Source organism: Salvia miltiorrhiza, chromosome 3 (assembly GCF_028751815.1).
Source record: "Salvia miltiorrhiza cultivar Shanhuang (shh) chromosome 3, IMPLAD_Smil_shh, whole genome shotgun sequence".
Lineage (NCBI taxonomy): Eukaryota > Viridiplantae > Streptophyta > Magnoliopsida > Lamiales > Lamiaceae > Salvia > Salvia miltiorrhiza.
The window spans coordinates 10,445,144-10,468,799 of NC_080389.1; the positions used below are offsets into that span (position 1 = coordinate 10,445,144).

At 34.5% G+C, this 23,656-nt stretch overlaps 1 protein-coding gene and 1 long non-coding RNA gene across 4 annotated transcripts; both read left to right on the top strand.

Moving 5' to 3' along the window:
• The first annotated feature begins 11,462 nt into the window (after nucleotides 1-11,462).
• Nucleotides 11,463-14,725, top strand: LOC131017641 (uncharacterized). Of its 3 annotated transcripts, none has more exons than XR_009099728.1 (6): nucleotides 11,463-11,866; nucleotides 11,949-12,339; nucleotides 12,413-12,485; nucleotides 12,639-12,678; nucleotides 12,862-12,964; nucleotides 14,254-14,725. It is a non-coding gene; the product is annotated as an uncharacterized LOC131017641 (long non-coding RNA). The 3 variants fall into 3 exon arrangements; XR_009099729.1 differs by lacking the exon at nucleotides 14,254-14,725 and adding an exon at nucleotides 13,082-13,097; XR_009099727.1 differs by lacking the exon at nucleotides 14,254-14,725 and having other exon boundaries at nucleotides 11,466-11,866; nucleotides 12,862-13,346.
• A 1,610-nt stretch (nucleotides 14,726-16,335) lies between these two features.
• LOC131017507 (probable disease resistance protein At1g58602) lies at nucleotides 16,336-22,119 on the top strand. Its single transcript, XM_057946263.1, has 3 exons — nucleotides 16,336-16,510; nucleotides 19,019-19,936; nucleotides 20,353-22,119. Exons 2-3 carry the CDS (start codon nucleotides 19,042-19,044, stop codon nucleotides 22,080-22,082), a joined length of 2,625 nt encoding a protein of 874 aa, XP_057802246.1. The 5' UTR covers nucleotides 16,336-16,510; nucleotides 19,019-19,041; the 3' UTR covers nucleotides 22,083-22,119.
• Nucleotides 22,120-23,656: the final 1,537 nt, after the last annotated feature.

A 23,656-nucleotide genomic window follows, 5' to 3' on the forward strand; every position in this document is an offset into this window, starting at 1 on the left:
GTGTGTGTCACTATATTAAATTGTATTACGTGAAGATGCAGCTTAATTCTATATATTTGAGTGTTGATAATAATTAATTTGCATAATGGTGTCAATAAAAGTTTGGTTTGGGATTTATTAAAAGAATGAGTTAGGCCTTAAGATTTGTATTAAAATTTTGGTAATTGGCAAAAGCCCATACAAAAGCCCAAAAGCCCATCTTCGTGATTGACTTATAGATATTTTGTTTTTATTCAGATAAAGTTATACTCCTTTGTTGATTAATTGTTGATCTATCTATTATATAAAGAGTTACATGTTGAAGAGCTCTCTTCGATTCTCTATTTTGTGTGGCAATACTCACAATTTAGTATTTGCTTCTTTCTCAATTCTACATTATATGACATTTTTACATTTTTGTTCATTTATCCCACATTGAATTTATACTAAACTTCATCAATTTATCGTCTAAATAAAAGGCTCAATCTCCATTCATACATGAGCTCATGTATCTTAATTTCCCACATTGATATTCTATTAAATTTAATCAAAGGAAAATTAGATAAAGAAATACTTATGATATGTATTTCAAATAAATAGTTCTTCACATTTTTTTTATAATTGCAGTCATTTTTTTATGTTAAATTTATATTAAACTTCATAATTCTAAATTAGAAAAACAAAAATTAGATTTCAACATTTGCAAACCTAAATAAAAATATAGATGTTTTTGAAATAAATTAATTCTTCAATTGAATTTGGTCATATAAAATAAATAAAACGATACTTAAATGTATGTTAAATAAATAAGTTATTTAATTAAATTTGGTCATATAAAATAAAGAAAATGATATTAATATATGTATAAAATAAATAATTTCTTCAATTTAATTAGATCGTGTAAAATAAATTTAAATAAATCTTCATTTCCACATTAATATGATAATGATATATCTAAATAAAAGGCTTAATCTCCATTCATATATTATCTTATCATCATTACCACATTAATATTTTATTGAACTTACCGGAGAATATCTAGATAAAAGGTTGTTATTAAATTTCACATTAAATTTATATTAAACTTCATAATTCATATATTATCTATATAGATGCATGATTAAAAGGTGGTTATTAAATTTCAGCAAACGTGCAAACCAACAATTGTAGATATTTTTCAAATAAATAGGTAGGTTCTTCAATTGAATTTGATAATATAAAATAAATAAAATGATAGAAATATATTTTCAAATTAATTAATGTAGAATATAGAAATATTCTAGAATATTCAAGGTTAGGAAATCTTAAGTAGAATCTAGATTAATCTTAAATTTTAGATTCATATGAGGATCTAGTTATTTCTATCCACACCTATAAATAGGAGATTGTACCATTTGTAATCAAGCAAGAGAAGCTAATAAGCTAATAAGAAAAGCACCTTATCAAATACACTCTATAGCCTTCTTGTCTTTGTAATCAAGCAAGAGAAGCTAATAAGCTAATAAGCTAATAAGAAAAGCACCTTATCAAATACACTCTATAGCCTTCTTGTAGACAAGAGCTCTACTCTAAATTCATTTCTATATTCTGCACACATTACACTCACAATATTCATCTTCACCACTTCTCTAAATCACTCACCACACCACAACCACCATATAATCACCTCCATTTTCTAACAAACTTTAAATTAATTGTTTGATGTCTTCTTTGAGTTTTTTTTTCCCCTCCTTATTTCAGTGCTAAGCTCCTTTATATCCTGTTCTTTTCGCCACTAATTTGTGTAAATTTTTTTGATGAATTGGAAATTCTATGTAGCACTACATCTCGCTCTTCTTTTAAAAGACGAAACTCCCTTTGCAAGCTACGAAGTTTTCCTTCGAAAACCTTACGCAGATGCATGGTTTTCCAACTTCCAACTTTGAAGATGCCAAAGAAACAACTTGTTCTCTAAAAAATCTGCAAATAATTTCTACTAATATTGATAGTGCGTGAAAGTGTTGCTTTGTCTGAACACGACGTTCTACAGAATGTTGGAACAACACTCTCCACAAGACACAGAGTAAACAACTGTGGAAAATATATAGAATATAAAAGGAGATAAATTTTGTACAAGTTATAAAGTATAACTTGTAGAAGTCCTATGGAAAACTTCACTAAAAATGAGAATGACTTACGACTCACGTTCACTAAAAATGAGAATGAGAAACCCTATGTTATACTCCCTCGGTCCCTAAAAATTTTAACACAAGGGAGATGACACGGGTTTTAAGAAAAAGTGTAGTAATTGTGTATGGGTCACCAAAAATGAGAATGAGAAGCCCTGTGTTATACTCCCTCCATCCCTAAAAATTGTAACACAAGGAGATGATACGGGTTTTAAGAAAAAGTGTAGTAACTGTGTTTGAGTGGAGATTTGGTCCCACATTTTTTTATAAACAGTGAGATGAAAAGTTTGTGGGATCATTTCCAAATAAGGAAAATGTCACAATTTTCAGAGACATACTAATATAGTAATAAGTTCACAATTTTTAGGGACGAAGGGAGTAATATGTAAAAATAATAATTTTATAAAAATACAATTTTAAATTATGTTATAATGATTAAAAACAAATAAGAGATAACATTTAAATTAAATGAATGCATGTTGATTCATTGTGGTTGATATTATTGGAGGTCCTAATGATGATCAAATTGAAGATTATTCAGCAATAGGTTTATATTTTAACAAATTAACATATTATTCATAATTGTAATATTTTAATAATTATTAATTTATACTCCCTCCGTCCCATGAAGCATGACACACTTCTTTCCGGCACGGGAATTAAGAAATTGGTATTTTGTGTGTTAAGTATGGTAGGTGAAAAAGTGAAAAAGTGAATAAAGGGTAATTTTTTGTGTTAATAGGCAAAAATGCCCTTTTCTTATAAACACTTGTAAAAATGCCCTTTTTCATAAGTGAAAAAAGGCATTTTTACAAGTGTTTATAAGAAAAGGGCATTTTTGCAAATGCCTCTAATTTTTTTGCCATTTTTAGAAACGTGTCATGCTTCGTGGGACAGACCAAAAAAGAAACTGTGTCATGCTTCGTGGGACGGAGGGAGTAATATTAACGAGACCTATATATTTATAAAGCTCTTCTCTTAAAAAATTACTCCCACGGTCCGCCAAAAGTAGACTACTTTGGTTGGGCACGAGATTTAATAAAATTGGTGATGGTTTTGATGTAGTGGAGCAAGGGTCCCACCACTTTATTAGATATGTGGTTGAGATTGAATTTGGGGTGATTTTTTTTTGGGTTAATAGTGTTTTATGTCCCGAACTTTCAAGGTTTTCCACAAAATGTCCTGAACTTTAACTTTCTCCTAAAAAACCCTGAACTTTCAACATTTTCCACAAAATGTCCCGCTATCCAAAATCCGGTGACAGAAAGATGACTCATCTTATCGGAGTCTGAGGTGGACATCTTTTTGTATAGATAGAAATTTGCAATCGAAAGGTGTTTCGATGAACTTTGAGGAAGAAGGAAATTTTGGAGAACATATGTAAGAGAGTATTGGCACGTTCAGAGAAAAAAAATTGGGGAAGAAGAAAATTTTGGGGAATTTTGATGTTTTGTTTAAACTTTCCGTAAGAAATAAGGATGGGATTGTGTTTATTAAGTTTGATTTTTTAATTTTTTGTGTTAATGAGGTGGAATTGGTGTATTAATGAAGTGGAATAGTTTTATTTATTTAATTAATTATTTATACAAAAAGATGTCCACCTCAGACTCCGATAAGATGAGTCATCTTTCCGTCACCGGATTTTGGATAGCGGGACATTTTGTGGAAAATGTTGAAAGTTCAGGGTTTTTTAGGAGAAAGTTAAAGTTCGGGACATTTTGTGGAAAACCTTGAAAGTTCGGGACATAAAACACTATTAACCCTTTTTTTTAAATAAAGAGTGTTTGTAAGGATAAAAGATTAAAGTGGGTGGTGGGACCATTTCCATAAAAGGAAAGTGGTATACTCTTTGCGGACGCCCAATATAGTAAAAATGGTCTACTTTTGGCGGACGGAGGGAGTATTATTTTATTAAAATGGAAGATTTTTTGAACTGACCCGGGTCACGACCGCAAAAATCTATACCTATTATAAAATAGCCTTGTTTTACAAAATTTGATTTGCCTATTATGTCCCTATTTTTAAATCAATTTTAAGGGCAATGATGTAATATCATATTATTATTATTATTATTATTATTATTATTATTATTATTATTGCAAACATATTCTAAATAAGTTCAAATTCTTCAAAATTACTACTACTTTCTTCTTTCTTCCCTCTTTCGTTTACCTTTCATCATCAATAAGTTAGTGAAATAATTTACCCTTTTAAACTCTTTTCGCATATATAAGTTTGTATGCTAATCACATGCATGTAATAGAATCGTTATTATACGTGATATTACAGCCACATAGATATACCCGCAAAGAAATGAAAAGGAAACATTCTAACCTAAAATAGTAACTAATACAATGTTTTGAGAATAATATTTATTTATAGATATACATTAAATAATATTTATTATATTTAAATCTATTGTTTATAGTTGTAGGTTCGGTGCTACATAAATTAAAAAAGGTATGTTCGATTGCACTTATTGCGGTGCTCCAATTGCACTTACTGAAATTCCTGAAGAATTGTTCACAAGAATCTATGGATTTTCGAAGAAACATCCGCTCATACAATTGTCTATTCCATTTGCAAGAGAAGGAATTTACTATTTTTTAGCACAAGGAACAGTTTATCATGATCTTTCGGAATTGATCCCACAAGATTCAACTCCTGGCTTATTTCAATTATGTTTATGAAACATGAAGCGAACACAATGAACAAATTATATCCTAAATAGTAGTGAAGAATGTCACAAAATTTTTGGAGGCCAATCCATATGTAAAAGTTTTTTGAAGATTGAAAGATTATTCTTCTATATATGGAAAGTTCAAAAAACATCATAAGTATAATAATCCAGAAATTATAATAAAAAGAAAAAAGGGAGGTTTGCCAATGGATAACGTTGAACTTCATATATCCAAATATGTGAACTTAGATCAACGAGTATATAATTTGATCTCCACATGCTAATCAAATTGTAAGGTAATAATGACAACAATACCATTTGAGCGAGATATCATGATTCATGCTTATTCAGGTGATAGACATAGAATAAAGCATTATGATGAGTCTTATGATCCTTTCCAGTATCCACTCATTTTTTCAATAAAGTAAAGATAAGAACAGTTGAAAAATATTAAAGTTATTTGCAATCAAATTTTGAATCAATTAATCCCTAGAGTTATTTGCTACAATTTTGAATCAATTAATCTAAACCAACAACTTAATATTGACTATAAATCTCGATTCTCCATATATTAGAGAACCTTGAAAATTTAATGAAGTCTTTTCCTTTGATCTCCTAGACATTGTCTTCTATCTCCAACTCATTTTTATTTCAATAAATGTTTGTGATGTATTCTTTCAATTTCACAAGTGTCATAAAGCAAAATAATAAGAATGCATCATGTCGAGAATATATATATTTGCTATAAACTACAAATCTTAAATATAAAGGAACCCATACTTTTATTAGCAGGTTGATTGTTACAACAATTTGTTGTTGATATGTATATAAAATTGGAGACGACAAGACTATATTTCTATCGCCTCAACCAATCAAGTATGGGAGCAAAATTATATCAAAGAATTGTTGATAATGTTTTCAAAGGAGAATTGTAGTGAGGGAATGAAGTTGGCAAAATAATTATTTTTCTTGCAACGTTTATCGGGGGTCCAACATTAGATATTAGACGCAGATATCTTGATGCATTGATATTAGTACAAAGAATTAGAAAGTCAATTTTATTTATCACATTGACATGCAACACAGAACGAAAGGAAATACAAGAAAAAATATATGTTAGTCAAACAACTCAAATATTCAAGAATGAGAATTTTGGACATGTCGATGCACATATTCATGTAATTGAAATTCCAAATTGAGGGTTACCACATGTCTGAAAATAAGATCAATTCTACAAATGAAATTGACAAGTTTGTGTGTGTTGAACTTCCTGACGAAGAAAAAAATTCTGAGTTATTTGAATTAGTGAAAAAACATATGTTGCATGGTCTTTGTGGAGAGAAGAATCCAAAAAATTTCTATTGATGTGAACATAAATTTACATTTAATAGTTTAGACTAATTAATAGTTAACATAGTTGCTTTTAGTTTTTAATCTTTTATTTACTAGCAATATTTGACTTTTCATAATTTTAATACGTATTTTTAACAAACTTTATTCACAATAATTTTCTCAATGTTATCCTGAGTATTGCATCTAATATGGTTGATGAGGGGTAAACTAAGTGTCAGCGCACAGCTGTGTGGATATAATGCTAAAATCTTTCCCTCTATTATTATTATTATTATTATTATTATTATTATGGACACCCAGCCTTGATAGCTCAGTTTTGACAGCTTTGGACCTTAGCTTTGTCTCAGCCTTGGAACTTAGTTTTGCAGCTTAGCTCTGCCTCAGCCTTGACAATCCAGCTCCGCACCATCCCTTGACAGTTCACCCTCAAAACCAAGATTATTATAACGAGATTTGGGCCCAATTGCCTCCATTAATGGGCTTTAGGACTAAGTTTATAACTTATAAATATGATTCTCATATGTGGATTGAAGGGGGGCTTTTTTCATTCTTATGGCATGACTCAACCTTGTTATTGTAAAATCGAATAATTAATAGTGAAATTTCTTGATCTCCTTGAATGTACATCTTTCTATCGAACCACATAAATTCTTGGTGTTATTTTCTATTTTCATTTATTTTGTTGTTGAGATTAATTCCATGCTCAACAATAGTTACGTCGTCTATAAAGATAATTTGTAGCATAATATTACATCAAGTAATTCAACATCTACAAATGCGTGCAACACACGTTTCCTCTGCTATTATTTATAAAGGACTTCTCTTAAAAAAATATTATTTTATTAAAATGGATGATTTTTTGAATTGACCCGGGTCACGACCGCATAAATTTATCAGTTTATGGAGTTTATTAATTTGTTGAGTATTATTTTAAAGAGGTTTTACTATAATTGTAGAATCAAATGGATTAAACTGCTAATTAAAAAATAAATATAATTAATGTTTTTGTTGTTGTTATAAAATAAAATAACATTGACTAGACATACAATGTACGCTCTTATTACTAATAATTATTCCCATCTTTTACCTTCTCTCTTTAGAAATAAATTTGCGACCAAAAGAGCCCACCTTAACTAATCAACTAGATCGGACCCTTTTGCAGTCTATACACATCTCCGACTTTTTCTTAAAACTTGTGCCCTGTCATCGACACCACATTTATCATGGACCAAGACACTAATATTATTCATGGGGTCCACACTGTAGACTTTATTGTCCGGGTAATAATAAGGGGGCAATATTGGTATCGTCCTATCCAATAATGCATTGCTGTGAACAAAGTTTTGAGAGAAGCATATGAAATTCAGTGATCGGTCGATATGGTAGCGGAGGCGGCGATCTCATCCGCGGTGGCACTCCTCGGCGATCTGCTGATCCAGAAGGTGAAATCGGTGCGAGGCGTGGAGGGGAAGGTCCAGTCGTTGAAAGAAGAGCTAGAGTGGATGCAATCTTTTCTCAAACACGTGAACAAAAAGCAAGCTGAAGACGAGGGGGTGCGTAATTGGATAAAGAAGATCAAAGAAGTCGCTCAAGATGCCGAAGATGCCATCGAAATGTTCCTCGTCAACGCCGAGAACGACAAGAACAGAGGCCTCCTCAAGAGATGCACCAGCTTCGCGAAGCGTATGTACCACCTCGACAGAATCGGGGCCGAGATCGAGTCGATCCGAGCTAGGCTCGACGCCATTGACAAAAGCCGCGAGAGGTACGGGATTAAGATTCTCGAAGAGGCGGCAAGAAGTTCTTAACCAAATAAACTCTTACTTGGATACCCCAGAAAACAACGTACCAAAAATCTTGGAATTGAATTATGAGAATCTGTCTCCCCATTTGAAGTCATGCTTCTTGTGCCTTGCCTTTTTCAAAGAAGATTCTACTATTCCTTCAAAAAGGCTGGTAAACATATGGATTGCACAAGGCTTGATCCAACAAGATGGAAAAGGAACAACTGATGAGATAGCCAGAGGCTATTTAAATGAGTTGATCAATCGGAGCATGGTTCAGATTGATGATTTCATCAATGATGATCGAGTGAAACATTGTCGTCTCCATGATCTTCTTCGGGACCTATGCATAAGCAAAGCAGAGGAGGAAATGGGTTTGAAGATCGTAAAAGGGGAGGAGGAGGAGGAGGGGGTTTCATCTCAATCCTCGTATAAACCTCATCATCATGTTGTCTATGGTAAAAACCTTGAGACTTTCTCGTTCAATCGGAAAGAGCATCTTCGCTCTCTTTTCCTCCTTACTGTCAAAGGTGTAGGACATACTAAAATGGAAATATGTATATTAAATTATGGGAAGGAGTATATGTTGTATACCAACAAAAACAAAAATCACAAGATATATTTCAAAAACCAACAATAAACAACAAAAATCCATATAATTTTAAGATCACAAGATACTCCCTCCGTCCCACGAATCTTGACACGTTTGATTTCGGCATGAGAATTAAGGAGTTATAGATTAGTGTTTTAAGTATGTAGTTAATAAAGTATAAAAGTAATAAAGTAGGAGAGAGAAGATAATAAAAGTGATAAAGTAGGAGAGAGAAGATAATAATTATTACCTTATTTGGAAATATGTCAAGATTCGTGGGACGGCCCCAAAAGGAAAATGTATCAAGATTCGTGGGACGGAGAGAGTATATTAGTAATAAAAAAAAATTATAAAATTTAATAAATGCAATAGTGAACATGGTTCTCAATATCATAAAATTATTCGGTAAGAAAGTCTAGAGCTCGGCACCACTTATGATCATACTAGCTATAAAATAATAAGGAAACATAAATAGATATATATGGAACAAATTGAACAATTCAGCTTATAATATGATGGTCCACGCTGTATGGTCCACGCTGTTAGGCCCAATTTTAATTTGGGTTGGGCCGGGTATTTGATTTTGGAATATTGAGAAGACAGGGATTTGGTTTTTTTTTTTTTTTTGATAAATTACAATATTAAATAAAGAAATTTAAAGACCGTGCTACAGAGAACTCGAATCCAAGATCTATGGCCTTAGGCATTAACCATTTACCGCTTGACAAACACATACATCAGGATTAGATTTTGGTGTTATCAATATCGGTGTATAGCAAAAATTCTATTTTACCCTTTGCCGTGTAAAAATGGAAAGGTAGGTCGTAGGTGGTAGATTAATAGTCTAGTTGACTTGTTCTTCTTGCTTTATATCCGTTTGATTTTCTCAAATCAATGTACTAAATTTATTCTTTAACTCTTACTTAAATATCAATTCTTAGTTTAACTTGACCAAAAGAAACATAATAAGGTGATATGCCAAAGAAGCCACTGTTTTATAGAGAGGGACCTGACTACAATTATTTAAGCCATTGGCTGACAAAGTTAAAGTGCAGACCACTTCAATCAACGTCAAAATGAAAACAAAAATAATACGCCATAAACGACTTTTGCTATCAATTTGAGTATTACATCTCCTTGTTAACAAAACTCGCTAATTAATCAAATACTTAGTATGCGTTTGATTTTAGTTATAACACATAATTCATTAAATAATGGGGTAATTAGGTTAAAACTCATGAAGTTTGGGTTGATTTCCAACTTTTCCATGAACTTCAATTTTTACCTTCAATTCCCTGAATTTAAACACTTGTTCAATTTTTCCACAATTTTATGCTCCGACGAGGTATTGAGCTGACATGGTAGTATCGAGGCGCCTACATGGTAGTACTGAGTTGACATGGCGTCTATTTGAACATAACTCGTGGGCCGGCCCGAATAACCCGACAAAATTAGAGGGTTAGGGTTGAAAAATCGAAACCTGAAAAAACCTCCAGCCCGATTAGCCCGCACCTGAGTAACCCGGAACCCGATAGGGCTAGCCCGAAAACTCGGTGGGCTGATTGTGACTGATGCATCCAGTTACAACTTTTGCTATGCTTAGATCTATGGTATTTGCTTAAATATATATATGTAGCCTCATTAAAAAAAGTGAAATTAATTACGGATTTTTTGTAGAAATTGATTATTAGTATCTCATTAGTTAGAAATTAATTATTAGTATCTCATTTTAAAGTGATACCATTTTTTTTTTTCTGTCAATGAGACGTGCATGACAAATCCACTAATTATTCAGTAATAATCCAGATTGATTCTAGTGCATTGATACATATTAAATTTTACTATCTCATTTTAATATAATTTTGTTTATGTAATCTTGAATATCTTATATTTTTGCATTTCATGTTTTGCCATATAATTTATATCTTTAATATATATGTATATTTTATACATTATACATTAGATCATTAGGAATAATAAAATATATATGATAATTTTATTTTTACGCCTTTAACCTGATTATTAGCCTGATGGGCTAGCCCGAAACCCGAAAGTTTTGGGTTAGGGTTGAAGATTTACAACCCGAAAAAATCTCCAACCCGATTAGCCCGCACCCGACTAACCCAGAACCCGATAGGGCTAGCCCGAAAACCCGGTGGGCTGGCCCGATTGACATCCCTAGTTATCAATATCGGTGTATAGCAAAAATTCTATTTTACCCTTTGCCGTGTAAAAATGGAAATAGTCTAGTTGACTTGTTCTTCTTGCTTTATATCCGTTTGATTTTCTCAAATCATTGTACTAAATTTATTCTTTAACTCTTAAATATCAATTCTTAGTTTAAGCCACTGTTTTGTAGAGAGGGACCTGACTACAATTATTTAAGCCATGGCTGACAAAGTTAAAGTGCAGACCACTTCAATCAACGTCAAAATGAAAACAAAAATAATACGCCATAAACGACTTTTGCTATCCATTTATTGAGTATTACATCTCCTTGTTAACAAAACTCGTTACTTAATTAAATACTATGCGTTTGATTTTAGTTATAACACATAATAATTCATAAAATAATGAGGTAATTACATTAAAACTCATGAAGTTTCGGTTGATTTCCAACTTTTCCACGAACTTCAATTTTTACCTTCAATTCCCTGAATTTAAACACTTGTTCAATTTTTCCACAATTTTATGCTCTGACGAGGTACTGAGCTGACATGGTAGTATCGAGGCGCCTACATGGTAGTACTGAGTTGACATCACTACAACAAAAAACATATATTGAGACACTTATTTAGAGGCATTTTTTATTAAGTGCCTCTAAATTATTTTTTGAGGCAATTGTTAAATATAGTAATTATATATAGGGACATATAATATTTCAATTTCCCTAATTAATTAAAATCTTTTTGGAGGACGTGCCTATTTTGATGGATTTTCTTCCTCCCTTAACCCAATTTTACTCAAACACTTTCAATTTTCCTATCATTCATTCTTCTCTTTCGTGAATTCACTCAAACTCTTCTCAATTTCGATACTCCCAGTTCCGGCGAGGGATCGTTGCCCCGTCCTTCTCCCTGGATCAGCCGTCTCACTCTCTCTCTCTCTCTCGTTCTCACTTTATCTTCCAAATTCTCCTTTCAATTTCCTGATTTGGGTTGAATGCTCACGCACAAGGTCGAGACCTAGCTCTTACTCTCAGAGAGTCGCGCCGCCACTGCCGAGACAAGTTCCGCCGAACGGTTGCTACTTCCTTCTCCTCCGGCGACTTTGGGCCCACGCTCTTGCCTCTCTGTTTTCTCTCCTTTCAGTATGTGCCGCCTACTGGTAGTCCCCTCTGTGATTCACTTTTCTCCAACAACTAATTCAAGCCCTAGCTTTTTTTTCATCAGAAAATTCCGCCGCCTTCACTGGGGATTCCGGCGAACCCTAGTCTCTCCCAAAAGAAAGATGCTGGCTGCCTATGTCTTCGCCTGGATTCGCGATTTCCATCTCCTAGCCTCCACCCGCCGTCGACTTCTCCCACTGCTGGACGGAGCGGAGCAGCCCGCTATTGCCAGCGCCGTCTCCTGAAGCTGCGTCGCTATTTGCCACACACCCGGCTCCGACATCGCAGTCGCTCCACCGCCTCACTTCCAAGGGAGTCACCACCGTTGCCATGGGCGGCATCCTCCGGTTAAACGCCGTTCCTCTTCCTCCGGTCATCTGTGGCTGGACGTTGGAGCAGGACAGCGTCACCCATTTGCGGTTCTCACAAGCTCAAGGGGAGTCTCTTACAAACAGGTAAGCTCCCTAAGTAGAATGTTAATCAACAGCTCTTAGCTAAACTCTTCTCGCCCTAATCGAAGAATCCTAGATTTTTATTGAAGTAGGTGAACAAGGGAATCAAAATTCTAAACAAGATTCATCTCGTTGCTATGCAATTCTAGGTATATATCCATATAAATTATTTCTTAATTTTCGATTTTCAGTAGCTTATTATGTTTTTGGTATTTTAAATTACTTGTGGCAGTGTTTTCTTGTTTGTATTATTGTTTAGCAGCTCCTTGATTTGATATCTTTATTTGTTGAATACTTTTCAGGGGAGATCGGGTCAATTTGGTTAGAGCTGGTAAACACCAGGTTAATGTCTCCCTTAGAATAGGACTTCATGAAGTTGCATTGATTTATTTATTGTGTCTTCCAAGAAACATTTTAGAAACGCAGTTTGATAGCTTATCTGAACTAGAGGAATAAGCTGGTAATGTAGATTGAATCTCTTCTTTCATAAATTCATATCAACTGATGGGAGATTTTATATATCAGGTTGTTTTTCTTGTGAAATGACCAAATTTACTTGGTCTGCATAAGTTGCACAGAAGAACCTTATGAATCATTGAAGGGTCAGCTGGAGTTACTGTATGGTCAGGTACCTTGCCCCATATACACAGAAACTCTTGATGTTTCTTGAACGAAATGAATTTCCAATGTTAGTCAATGACTTCTATGAGGGTCCCTTTTCTCATATATTAATTTGTGCATGCAGATGATACTAATTCTGACTACGTCCGTGAATCGTTGTTTTGAGATCGATAACAAGCTGTTCTAATTACTCCCTCCGTCCCATTAAAGTTGGCAACATTTCTATTTTGGGTGTCCCACTAAAGTTGGCCACTTTCTAAAAATGGCAAAAGTTTACTTTAATTAAGTCAACAATTACTCACTAATTTGGTCAACAATTGTAGGCCACTTTCTAAAAATGCCAAAATTACTTTAATTAAGTCAACAATTACTTACTATTTTGGTCAACAATTATAGGTCACACTCTATTAAAACATATAACACTCAATTTCTTAATCTCCGTGCCGAAACGAATGTTGCCAACTTTAGCGGGACGGAGGGAGTATTATTTATCGAAGTTGGTTTTTTATTTACATATTTTTTACATTTTTAGTAGAATCAAAGTTGTACGTTTCTACTGTGGGAAAATTTGTCTGTTTAGATGAACTGATTCATACTATGATTTATTTTGAATGTTAGAATAGAGTGGATTTTGAAAATAGCCACTTTTATATAGTAAAAATAAATTTTACCCACTAATATAAAAACTTAAAAAAATACCCACATTTATCATTTTACCCTTGCATATAAAATTTTTACAAATACCCACGAATTCACAACCAAAATAAATTTTGGTTGTGAATTCAAGCTTTAAAACTCGAATTCACAACTGAATAACAAGTATTGGTTGTGAATTCAAGTTTTAAAGTTTGAATTTACAACTATAAATAGTAGTAGTTGTGAATTCACAACCGATAAAACTTGAATTCACAACCAACATTTTTTCAAGTTGTGAATTCACAACCAATAAAACTTGAATTCACAATCAACACTATTTCAATTGTAAATTCACAACCAACGCCGATAATTCAGTTGTGAATTCATAAACTTGGTTGTGAATTCAAGAACATTTGTACAAAATTGAGCGATTTTCATCAATTTCTTCAATTTGTGATCCAATATACTTAGTATTCAATCAAAGCAAAGCTTATGTAGAAAATTTATTACATTTCCTTTCTTGAAACGAAATACATCGCTTGTAAACATCAAAAATCCTCAAAATAAGAAAAAATTAAAAAAGCCCCAAGTTCATCTCAAATTAGGGCACGATTTCCCCAAATCAGGAAACTAAATCACCAGAGACTCTGGCCTCTGCAGATCCGAGACGGCGCGGCGCTGAGGCGGCGGCGTGGTGAAGGACGGGGCGGCGCGGCCGAGGTCAGACTCCGCTGGACGCCATCGGAAGCAGAAATAGAGAGAGAGAGAAATCGGCGCTGGCTGAGATCCGACGGCGGATGCGCCGCTGCCGGGGTTGGTAGCTCTGCTTCTGGCCTCGTCGTGCGTGCGGCAACGCCGCTTGAAAAAGAGAAATCCAGAGGGGAAGTCCTCGAAGCTGCTGACACAGGACGCAGGAGACGGCGGAGGAGACGGGCGCCAGAGCCAGGGAGGCGGTGGAGTACACTGTGGAGAGGACGAAGGGGGCGGCCGACGCCGCTGCACAGAAGGCTGTAGAGACTAAGGATGCGACGACGGAGAAGAGAGAGAAGAGAGAGAGAGAGAGAGGAGAGAGCGTGCAGAGTGAGAGAGAAGAGAGAGAAAAAAAATGAGAGAATGAAAGGAAATTAGGGTTTGCCCATTTATATAGAAGGGTAATTTAGTCATTTAACACAAAAAGTGGGTATTTTTTTATGTTTTTATTTGAGTGGGTAAAATTTATTTTTACTATATAAAAGTGGGTACTTTTATATATTAACACGTTAGAATAAGTGTTCCATATGTTCATTTTAAGACACACATAAGTGTCCCATAATATTAATCTCGAGACATAAAATGAATTTTGAGGGTACATATTTTATGTCCCTATATTTAAACAAAAGACACAAATAAGTGCCATATAATAGTAATTTGGGGACATAAAATAAATTTTGAAGGCACAAATAAGTGCCCCATAACATTAATTTGGGGACATAAAACGAACTTTAAGATACACATTTTTTGTCCCAATATTTAAGCAAAGGACACAAATAAGTGCCCCAATATTTCTTTTGAAGGCACAAATAAATATCCATATAAACTTAACAATATGATTCGAAATATTTTAGAGGACATTTTTATGTGCCTCTACAAATCAATCTCGGGGCATATTAAATTGTCGGCCCACTATTTTGTAGAGAGGGACCTGACTACAATTATTTAAGCCATGGCTGACAAAGTTAAAGTGCAGACCACTTCAATCAACGTCAAAATGAAAACAAAAATAATACGCCATAAACGACTTTTGCTATCCATTTATTGAGTATTACATCTCCTTGTTAACAAAACTCGTTACTTAATTAAATACTTAGTATGCGTTTGATTTTAGTTATAACACATAATAATTCATAAAATAATGAGGTAATTACGTTAAAACTCATGAAGTTTGGGTTGATTTCCAACTTTTCCATGAACTTCAATTTTTACCTTCAATTCCCTGAATTTAAACACTTGTTCAATTTTTCCACAATTTTATGCTCCGACGAGGTACTGAGCTGACATGGTAGTATCGAGGCGCCTACATGGTAGTACTGAGTTGACATGGCGTCTATTTAAACATAAAATTGACACTTCGAAAACAATTAAAAAAAAATCCATCCCTTTCCAGCCAATCACCCGCATCACCGGTGGAAGTCGACGACCTCTTCATCGGATTCCTTCTCCAACTAATCACCCGCATCAGCTAATCCGCATCATCGGATTTCTCCTCCTACACTTTATCATTGACCCACTCACAACACTTTTATCACTTTAGTCAAATACCTATATATTTCATCCATATCACATTTTTCAGATTTCGTAGTCTCCGTGCGCACACCAAAGTGGGGCATTAAATTGTGGCCATCGGAAGTATCAATTAGTGAGGACCACTTCAATAAAACCTCAAAAGAGATCTTGGGTGGAGATGCTCTAAAACAATTAAATTAAGTAATGTGTTGCCATTGCCAATATGCAAGTTGGACAGAAAATGCATTGTTGCATTCGCATAACCTTCAATATTTAAGAAGTAAAAGAAATATTCATATGGTTTGGTGCTGGGATCGATAAGAGATTAGAGATCAACTAATTGGATTTCTCTTAAACTTGTTTTTTTTTTCAATTTTATGTTAGAAACAGTCAGTCAACGCCTTGTTTCTTGAGAAGAGCAGGATGCTTGTGGGGGTGAACGTCACGTGCACCTTCCGGGAAATAATGAATTTAAGTTTTAATAATACTTAGAAAGATTCCAACTGCCTAAGCCACCAAAACCTTTTATATATATTCCGTTGTAACAGAAGACTTTTGGAATCATATATGCAAAGACAAAAGCAAAAGCTAAGGAAAAGCGAGGATTGATTCGCAAAGTAGATCAAGACGAGTGAGAAAGAAGAATCACAAAAAGGTATTTTTCTTCTTCTTTAATTCAAAAAATTTAATTTTTTGAAATCTTTCGCTTCAGGAAATTTTGATAAACCCATGATCATTTGGATGCATGTTTCCGTAGGGAAAATATATATATTTGGGTTAATTGCATATAAATTATTGAACTTTTAATAAAATTTTGCACATGAACTTTAAAATTTTATTAAAATTACTCAACTATTAATTATTTTCTTATTTTGCATATTTATCCATTTTGTGACCAAATTTTGGCATGAAACAACGTCATTTTCATCTAATTATACAATACGACGTCATATCTATTTTCCCACACGGCCATAATTATGCCACGCAAGCATATTTATATGAAACAAATATATTTATGTCATGTCACCACGACGAAAAATGGGCGAATATGCAAAATGAGAAAAATTAATACTGATTATTTTTAATAAATATTTTAAAGTTCGTGTGCAAATTCAGTCATTTATATGCAATTAACCCAATATTTTTTTATTGTTCTAATCTTGTTTGTTAATTTGGGTGGTGGATCACTTCAATTATTCTTTCACAATTAATGAAGGAATGGTGTAGCATAACATTGAAAATATAAAATAAAAATATCGCGTTCATTTGAATCGCAGACAATCTAACGATTACAAAACTCATTAAATTGATCCGAAGGGAAAATTTATAGATTTGGGGTTCAGGTTTATGATTTTATTAGATTTTGTTATTATAATTTTGATATCTCAAAATATTATAAATACATAATAAAATGATAAATTATGTTCCAATTTTACTGCATGGCTGTGAAAATTAGCGCGTTTTAAGCCATATTGTTTGATATTTGCAATTGGGATTTTCTATAGAAACAATTAATGGTGTCAAATGGCCACATTGAACATGCAAACATAATATTTGGCCACTAATTAAAAAAACACAAATTATGGCCATTAATTAGGCAATATGCCTAATATACCCGTAAGTAAAAAAAAAAATTATTTTATTAATTCTCAGCACCCTATCTACCCCTTGACCCCACCCACCCCCAAGCCAAAATAACTTTTTTTCCCCAGACCACCCAGACCCCCCGACCCCACCCACCTCCAAGCCAATTTTTTTTTTTTACTTCCCCTGCCTTGTCTACCCCCAGACCCCCGACCCCACCCCCCCCAGACCCCCGACCCCACCCACCCACCCCCAAGCCAATTTTTTTTTTTTTTACTTTCCCTGCCTTGTCTACCCCCCAAACCCCCGACCCCACCCACCACCCACCCCTAAGCCAAAAAATTTTACCCACCACCCACCCCTAAGCCAAAAATTTTTATTTTTCTTACTTCCCCTGCCTTGTCTACCCCTCCCCCCCCGACCCCACCCAACCCCTCCCCCCCACCACCCACCCCCAAGCCAATTTTTTTTTTTTTTACTCCCACTGCCCTGCCAACCCCCCCAACCCCCGACCCTACCCACCCTACCCCCCCACCCACCCCCAAGCCAAAGGAACTTTTTAAACACTTCCCCTAGGGTTTAGATATTCCATTTAAGGTTTAGATTATTCATTTAGGCTTTATATGTTCCATTTAGGGTTTAAATGTTCTATTTAGGGTTTAGATGATGCTGTTGTTTCTATATTTGTTCTGCATGTTTGTCACTTATGGCACTAATAGTGCCATAAGTGCTAAAAAGACCATTTTACTTTATTTTATTTTGAATTTTCGTTGGCACTTATGGCACTATTAGTGCCATAAGTGCCTTAAAATAAAATAACAAAAGTAAAATTTGATTTATTTTTATCTAGGGGGAGTAAATTTTTTTTTATGGCATTAATAGTGCCATAAGTGCCTAACCCGACCCGCGTGCCTGATCCTACCCGGCACGCGACCCGCGCTCCTGACCCTACCCAGTCCGCCCAATTAAGGGCAAAAACGTCCCAAAGCTATAAAAATGGCCAAAATTTATGTTTTTTCAATGAGTGGCCATAATTTGTGTTTTATGATTCATTTTGGCTATTCCAAAATTTTACTCTTTTTTATATATCTAGCTAACTTTTTAGAGTGTGTCCTATGTTTACTCTTTTAATTTCTCTAGTATATCTATTTATTCGATTTTACTTTTTTGTGTTAGTAGTATAATTTTACAATTTTTAATTAGAATTAATTATACATTACTAGGACATATTAATTTTTAATAATTAATTTTAAATCTATATGATTTTATCTTCCATCGCTACATTAATTAAAAATTTATCTTCAGTTTTATACCAACATTAAAAGAATAACACTTTGAATAAATTTATTACAAGTATTCAATTTTAACACTTGATTAATGTCAAGTTCACGAATAATTATGGGAAAATGCACACACTCTCTGCTAGTTACATGCAAACTAAATTCACATGATTTTTGAAATATTTCGCTTGAATAAATTATTTTCAATCTAAAATCATTTTTTTTTTCTATGTAATCTATCGATTTGTTGGAATTTGTTATTTCCTAGCTACTAATAATGTTGTGAAATTGGCTATTAGAGCAATTTGGTCGAAGCTCCAACATGTCGGAGGCCCTCCTCTTGTCGCTGATACAGAAGCTGGAAAATTATCGAGGGTACAATTCCCCCTCAAATGAGAATGAAAGAAATGAGGATAATACAGATGATGATGAAACAGATGAGGATGAGGATGACGATGAAACAGATGATGATGATGACGATGATGATGAAACAGATGAGGGTGAGGATGAAACAGATGACGAGGTTGAAACAGAAGAGGAAATGGGAAGGGTAACTAAAGAGATGAGAGAGATTCTGGATATTGTGAGGGATAAGAAATTGGAAGAGGGAAGAACCCTAAATTTTTTTGTATCTGACCTCGTCGACGTTGCTGCCGATGCCCTCCACCATTCTAAAAAACGCAAAACCAATCAATGGAAGTATGAGTCCATCCATAGCTGGATTGCAGAGATCCAAACGCAGATGCTTAAATTCGGAGATGATGGAGCGGAGACGGAGTCCAACATCAGATCATCAGAAAATAATTATGACAAATATGTGGTGGGCTTGGACGAAGATGTGAAAATGCTGCTTCACACAAAGATTATCAAAGCGAAACAATACAACAGTTGGACTGTTCTTCTCAAAGGGATGGCCGGTACCGGAAAGACAACTCTTGCGAGAGAGATATACGACCATCCAACCGTCGTTAAGCACTTCGAGCGCCGTGCTTGGGTATCTAATTCTGCTTACTTCACTATGAAAGAGCTACTTATCAAACTCATACAACAGGTAGTTCCTCAGAAACTCCGTAAATCTTCGTTATTGGAGAATATGGACAACCGAAGCCTCCGAGATATGCTTTGCCAACACCTGCGAGGAAGGAGATATCTTATAGTTCTCGACGACATGCCCAAACAACTACGCTTCCTTTCTTTCTTTGATGATCTTCCACGAGGTACGATCATCTTTCTGCTTATGATCTAGTTGTAGCTAATTGTTAAAACAAGACCGTAACTTTTAGTGTTTTTGAAAAAGAGGACTATATGTTGCAGAATTTAAAAAATGGAAGCTATAGTCCGATTTTCAAATTTCATAACATATAGTCCTCATTTTTAAATTCCATAACATATAGTCCTCTTTTTCAAAAATACTAAAAGTTATGGTCCTGTTTTAACAATTAGCTCGATCTAGTTGAGTTAAGTTTTTGTAATTAAATTTTGAAACCTCAAGAATCAATTCCGAAGATAATTAGTGGTTCTTAAAAAAAATAAAAATAAAAATAAATGATTGATTAAAGTAATCTAACAATTTAAATTTCTCAACTCAATAACATTCTGACTGTTCCTCTTTGTATTGTTCTTATGTAAACAGACAATGGAAGTAGATTGCTGCTCACAAGTCACATAACGCATACAGACATATATGAAAAGGATTTAGATGTTCATCAGATGAAACCTTTGGATGCTGAGAAGAGCTGGCAATTGTTTGTGAAAACAATAAACCATGGCAATAGATTGACAGGTGAGCACAAATTCCCAAAGTCCTTGGAGCATATGGGAAAACAAATGTTGAGAAAATGTGATGGCCTGCCATTAGCTATAAAAGAGGTGGGAAAGCAATTATTGGAAAAAAAACTCACAAGTGGGAGTGAATGGGAACAACTTCTTGAATCAGTTGATTTTGGTTCAACAATGAAGTTATTGGAATTGTTTTTTCAGAAATTGGATCCCGAGCTCGAGCCATTCGTCATGTATATGGCCTTCTTTAAGGAAAATACAACTTTGAGGGCAGAAAAGTTGGTACAGATTTGGGTTGCAGTAGGAGAAGTGGAAGAAGAATCTGAATGTAAATCATATCTACATGATTTAGCTAATGAATCTGTTATTGTAGTCAAGGAGAAGAGCACGGAGTATCGCATGAATGGTATGCTACACATGCTAGCCGTCCAGAAAGCAGAGGAGAAACTAGGTTTTGAGATCCTAAGGAACGATGGAAATAATCTACCCTCTCAGAGTCTTCGTCATCATCGTGTTATCATATGTAGCAGAGACAAGTTCAACTACTCCACAGATCACGATAAACATCTTGTTTCTCTCTTCTTCCATGGAGGTGGCTACTTGGACGCTAGTCCGTCCTATTGGAAGAGCTTGAAACAACGACTTAGGATACTCGACTTGGAAGATTTTGGGGTGAAGAATTTACCGGAAAGTGTTGGCACATTGATTAAATTAAGATACTTGGGATTGAGAAATAATCACATACAAGAACTCCCAGACAATTTGGGGTGCTTGAAAAAGCTTGAGGTTCTCGACATATCTCAGAACTTTATGGTGGAGGTGCCGGATGTTATATGCAAACTGGGCCGCCTTCGCCACCTCTACTTGTCTAATGTGATTTTCATGAAGGATTTGAAGATAGCCGCGCTTCGGAATCTGGAGACCTTAACCTACATCTCAATTGATAATTGTAAGCTCTCGGGCTTTGAAAAGATGATTTGTCTTAAGAAATTGGGCATAGAAGAATTGGATGGAAACTCAGATGTAAGCAAGCTCTTTGCATCATTAGCTCAGTTGAGGAGCCTCGAGCACCTAATCTTAAGAGGGTATCGTTTCAGAAGCATGCCTTGTTTGGATAAACTTGGTATTCTACAAAGTGTTCGTACACTCAAATTGGATGGACTCCTTGGCAGGCTTCCAACAAGTTTCCCTCCAAATATTGAATCATTGACGTTGGTTAATAGCTGTCTTGATGAAGATCCCATGCCAATACTAGGGAAGTTACCCAAGCTAAAATACCTCAAATTGCGGAATGCATACATTGGTAAACAAATGGTGATCTTGCACAACGGCTTCCCTCTTCTCAAAGTCTTGTGCATCGAAGAGTTGTGGAATCTGAGAAATGTGCAATGTGAAAGACTTGCAATGTATTGGCTCAAGAAATTAGAAATCAGTGATTGCCCATATCTGGATACCCTATCGGAAGCGATTGAGAGGATGTACAAGCTGAAGGAATTAAAGATGGTGACAACCAAAATTATTGCAGCAAAGGTGAGGAATTCAGCCTTGATATCCAAAATAAAGACCGTGAATATCAATTCATGAGCTAGTGCAGTTGTTAATTTGCGTTATTGTTATGTATGTTTTGCTTTAATTTGGATTGTTTCGTTATTGTTATGTATGTTTTGCGCAGTTGTTCAGCCTTAATTTGGACTGTTTCTATCTAGATTTTCACCCTTGGTGGTTGTGTGTTTGTAAATGACATAGTTGCGACAATTGTGGTTTCTTCATATCAATGTTGGTATTATCTAAGAGTTTGCTAAGAGTGTGTTCTCTTTGGTGGTAAATTTATCATCAGAAAATAAAGGATAACTAAAATTTTACCCTTTAATATTATATAGATATAGATAATATTTGAATCCGTACATATGAACAATATTATAATAATTTATGCTAAGACTAAATATAGAGTCGGTGGTTCAATATAATTTTATATATGTACAATTTGGAGGGTCCACTATTATGGCTAGCTACAATTATTATAGTTGCATAGTAAAAAGAAAGTTCACTATATATATGTTATTACTGTTTTTTTTTTTTTTTTAAGAATTCTCTTGTAGATTGTTATTCGTTACTTTTCACTCAAATACAGTATAGACCTCTACGTCTTTTCTTAAGTAAATAATCAATAATATATTAAAACTACCGATAAAATTAGAGAGAATTGTGTACACAAGATTAGTAGTGTGATGGGTTGATCGCCATCGTGTGCTAACTAGCTAAGAGACATTATAAGGATGCTTGTCTGGATGTGTTTCAAAGCACAATTAAGATTATTTACCATGATCGAGTTTAAAATTATTTAAGGCCATTATCTTAGGGCTATTTGCAAAAATAGGCCAATTATTTTAGTTTTTTGCATTTTTAGGCCACATTTGAGCTCAATTCAACATTTACAGGCCATTTTTTGGGGTCAAAATATGGCCCAAAATAGCTTGGGTACACATGTGGCCTAAAAATATCAAAAACTAAAATAATTGGCCTATTTTTGCAAGTCCGAAAAATAGTGGCCTATTTTTGCAAATAGCCCTAAGATAATGGCCTTAAATAAATTTAAAATAGAATAAAATAGTAATATTATTAGATGATAATTAGAAAGTTTGATATCTGCTAAAACTGTGGCCTAATAGCAGTCGGTGTTTTAAATATTGTTGGCAGTTTTTAAAATAATATATTATCCTAATATATATTTGTATTAATTATATATAAATTATCGAACTTTCAACAAATTATTCGGCATTTGCCAGCGCCTGTTAATTAGTAAGACGGCCCGAGGGAGCCCGTCGGCCCGTAGTTAATCTATCGAAATCTCTTGTTTAATTAACCATCGCTGGGCGCTGGATAAATTATCAGGAGGGCCTCGCTACCTCAGACTAAATTGAGGATTCTCAAAATTGCCCTCAAAAAATAGATTTTAGAAATCGAAAACGGCCGAAACTCGCTTTGCATACTCCCGCCTTGCCAGAGAACGGTTCGTCGTCTTCCAGCAGCAAAAATTCTGAACTTCGATTTAGCCCTTCGTGCGTCTGTTGTTGACGAATCGATTTTGCAGACTCCGTCTTTGCTAAAGAACAGGTACATTCATCGTCTTCCAGCAGCAAAAATAATAATCTTCAATT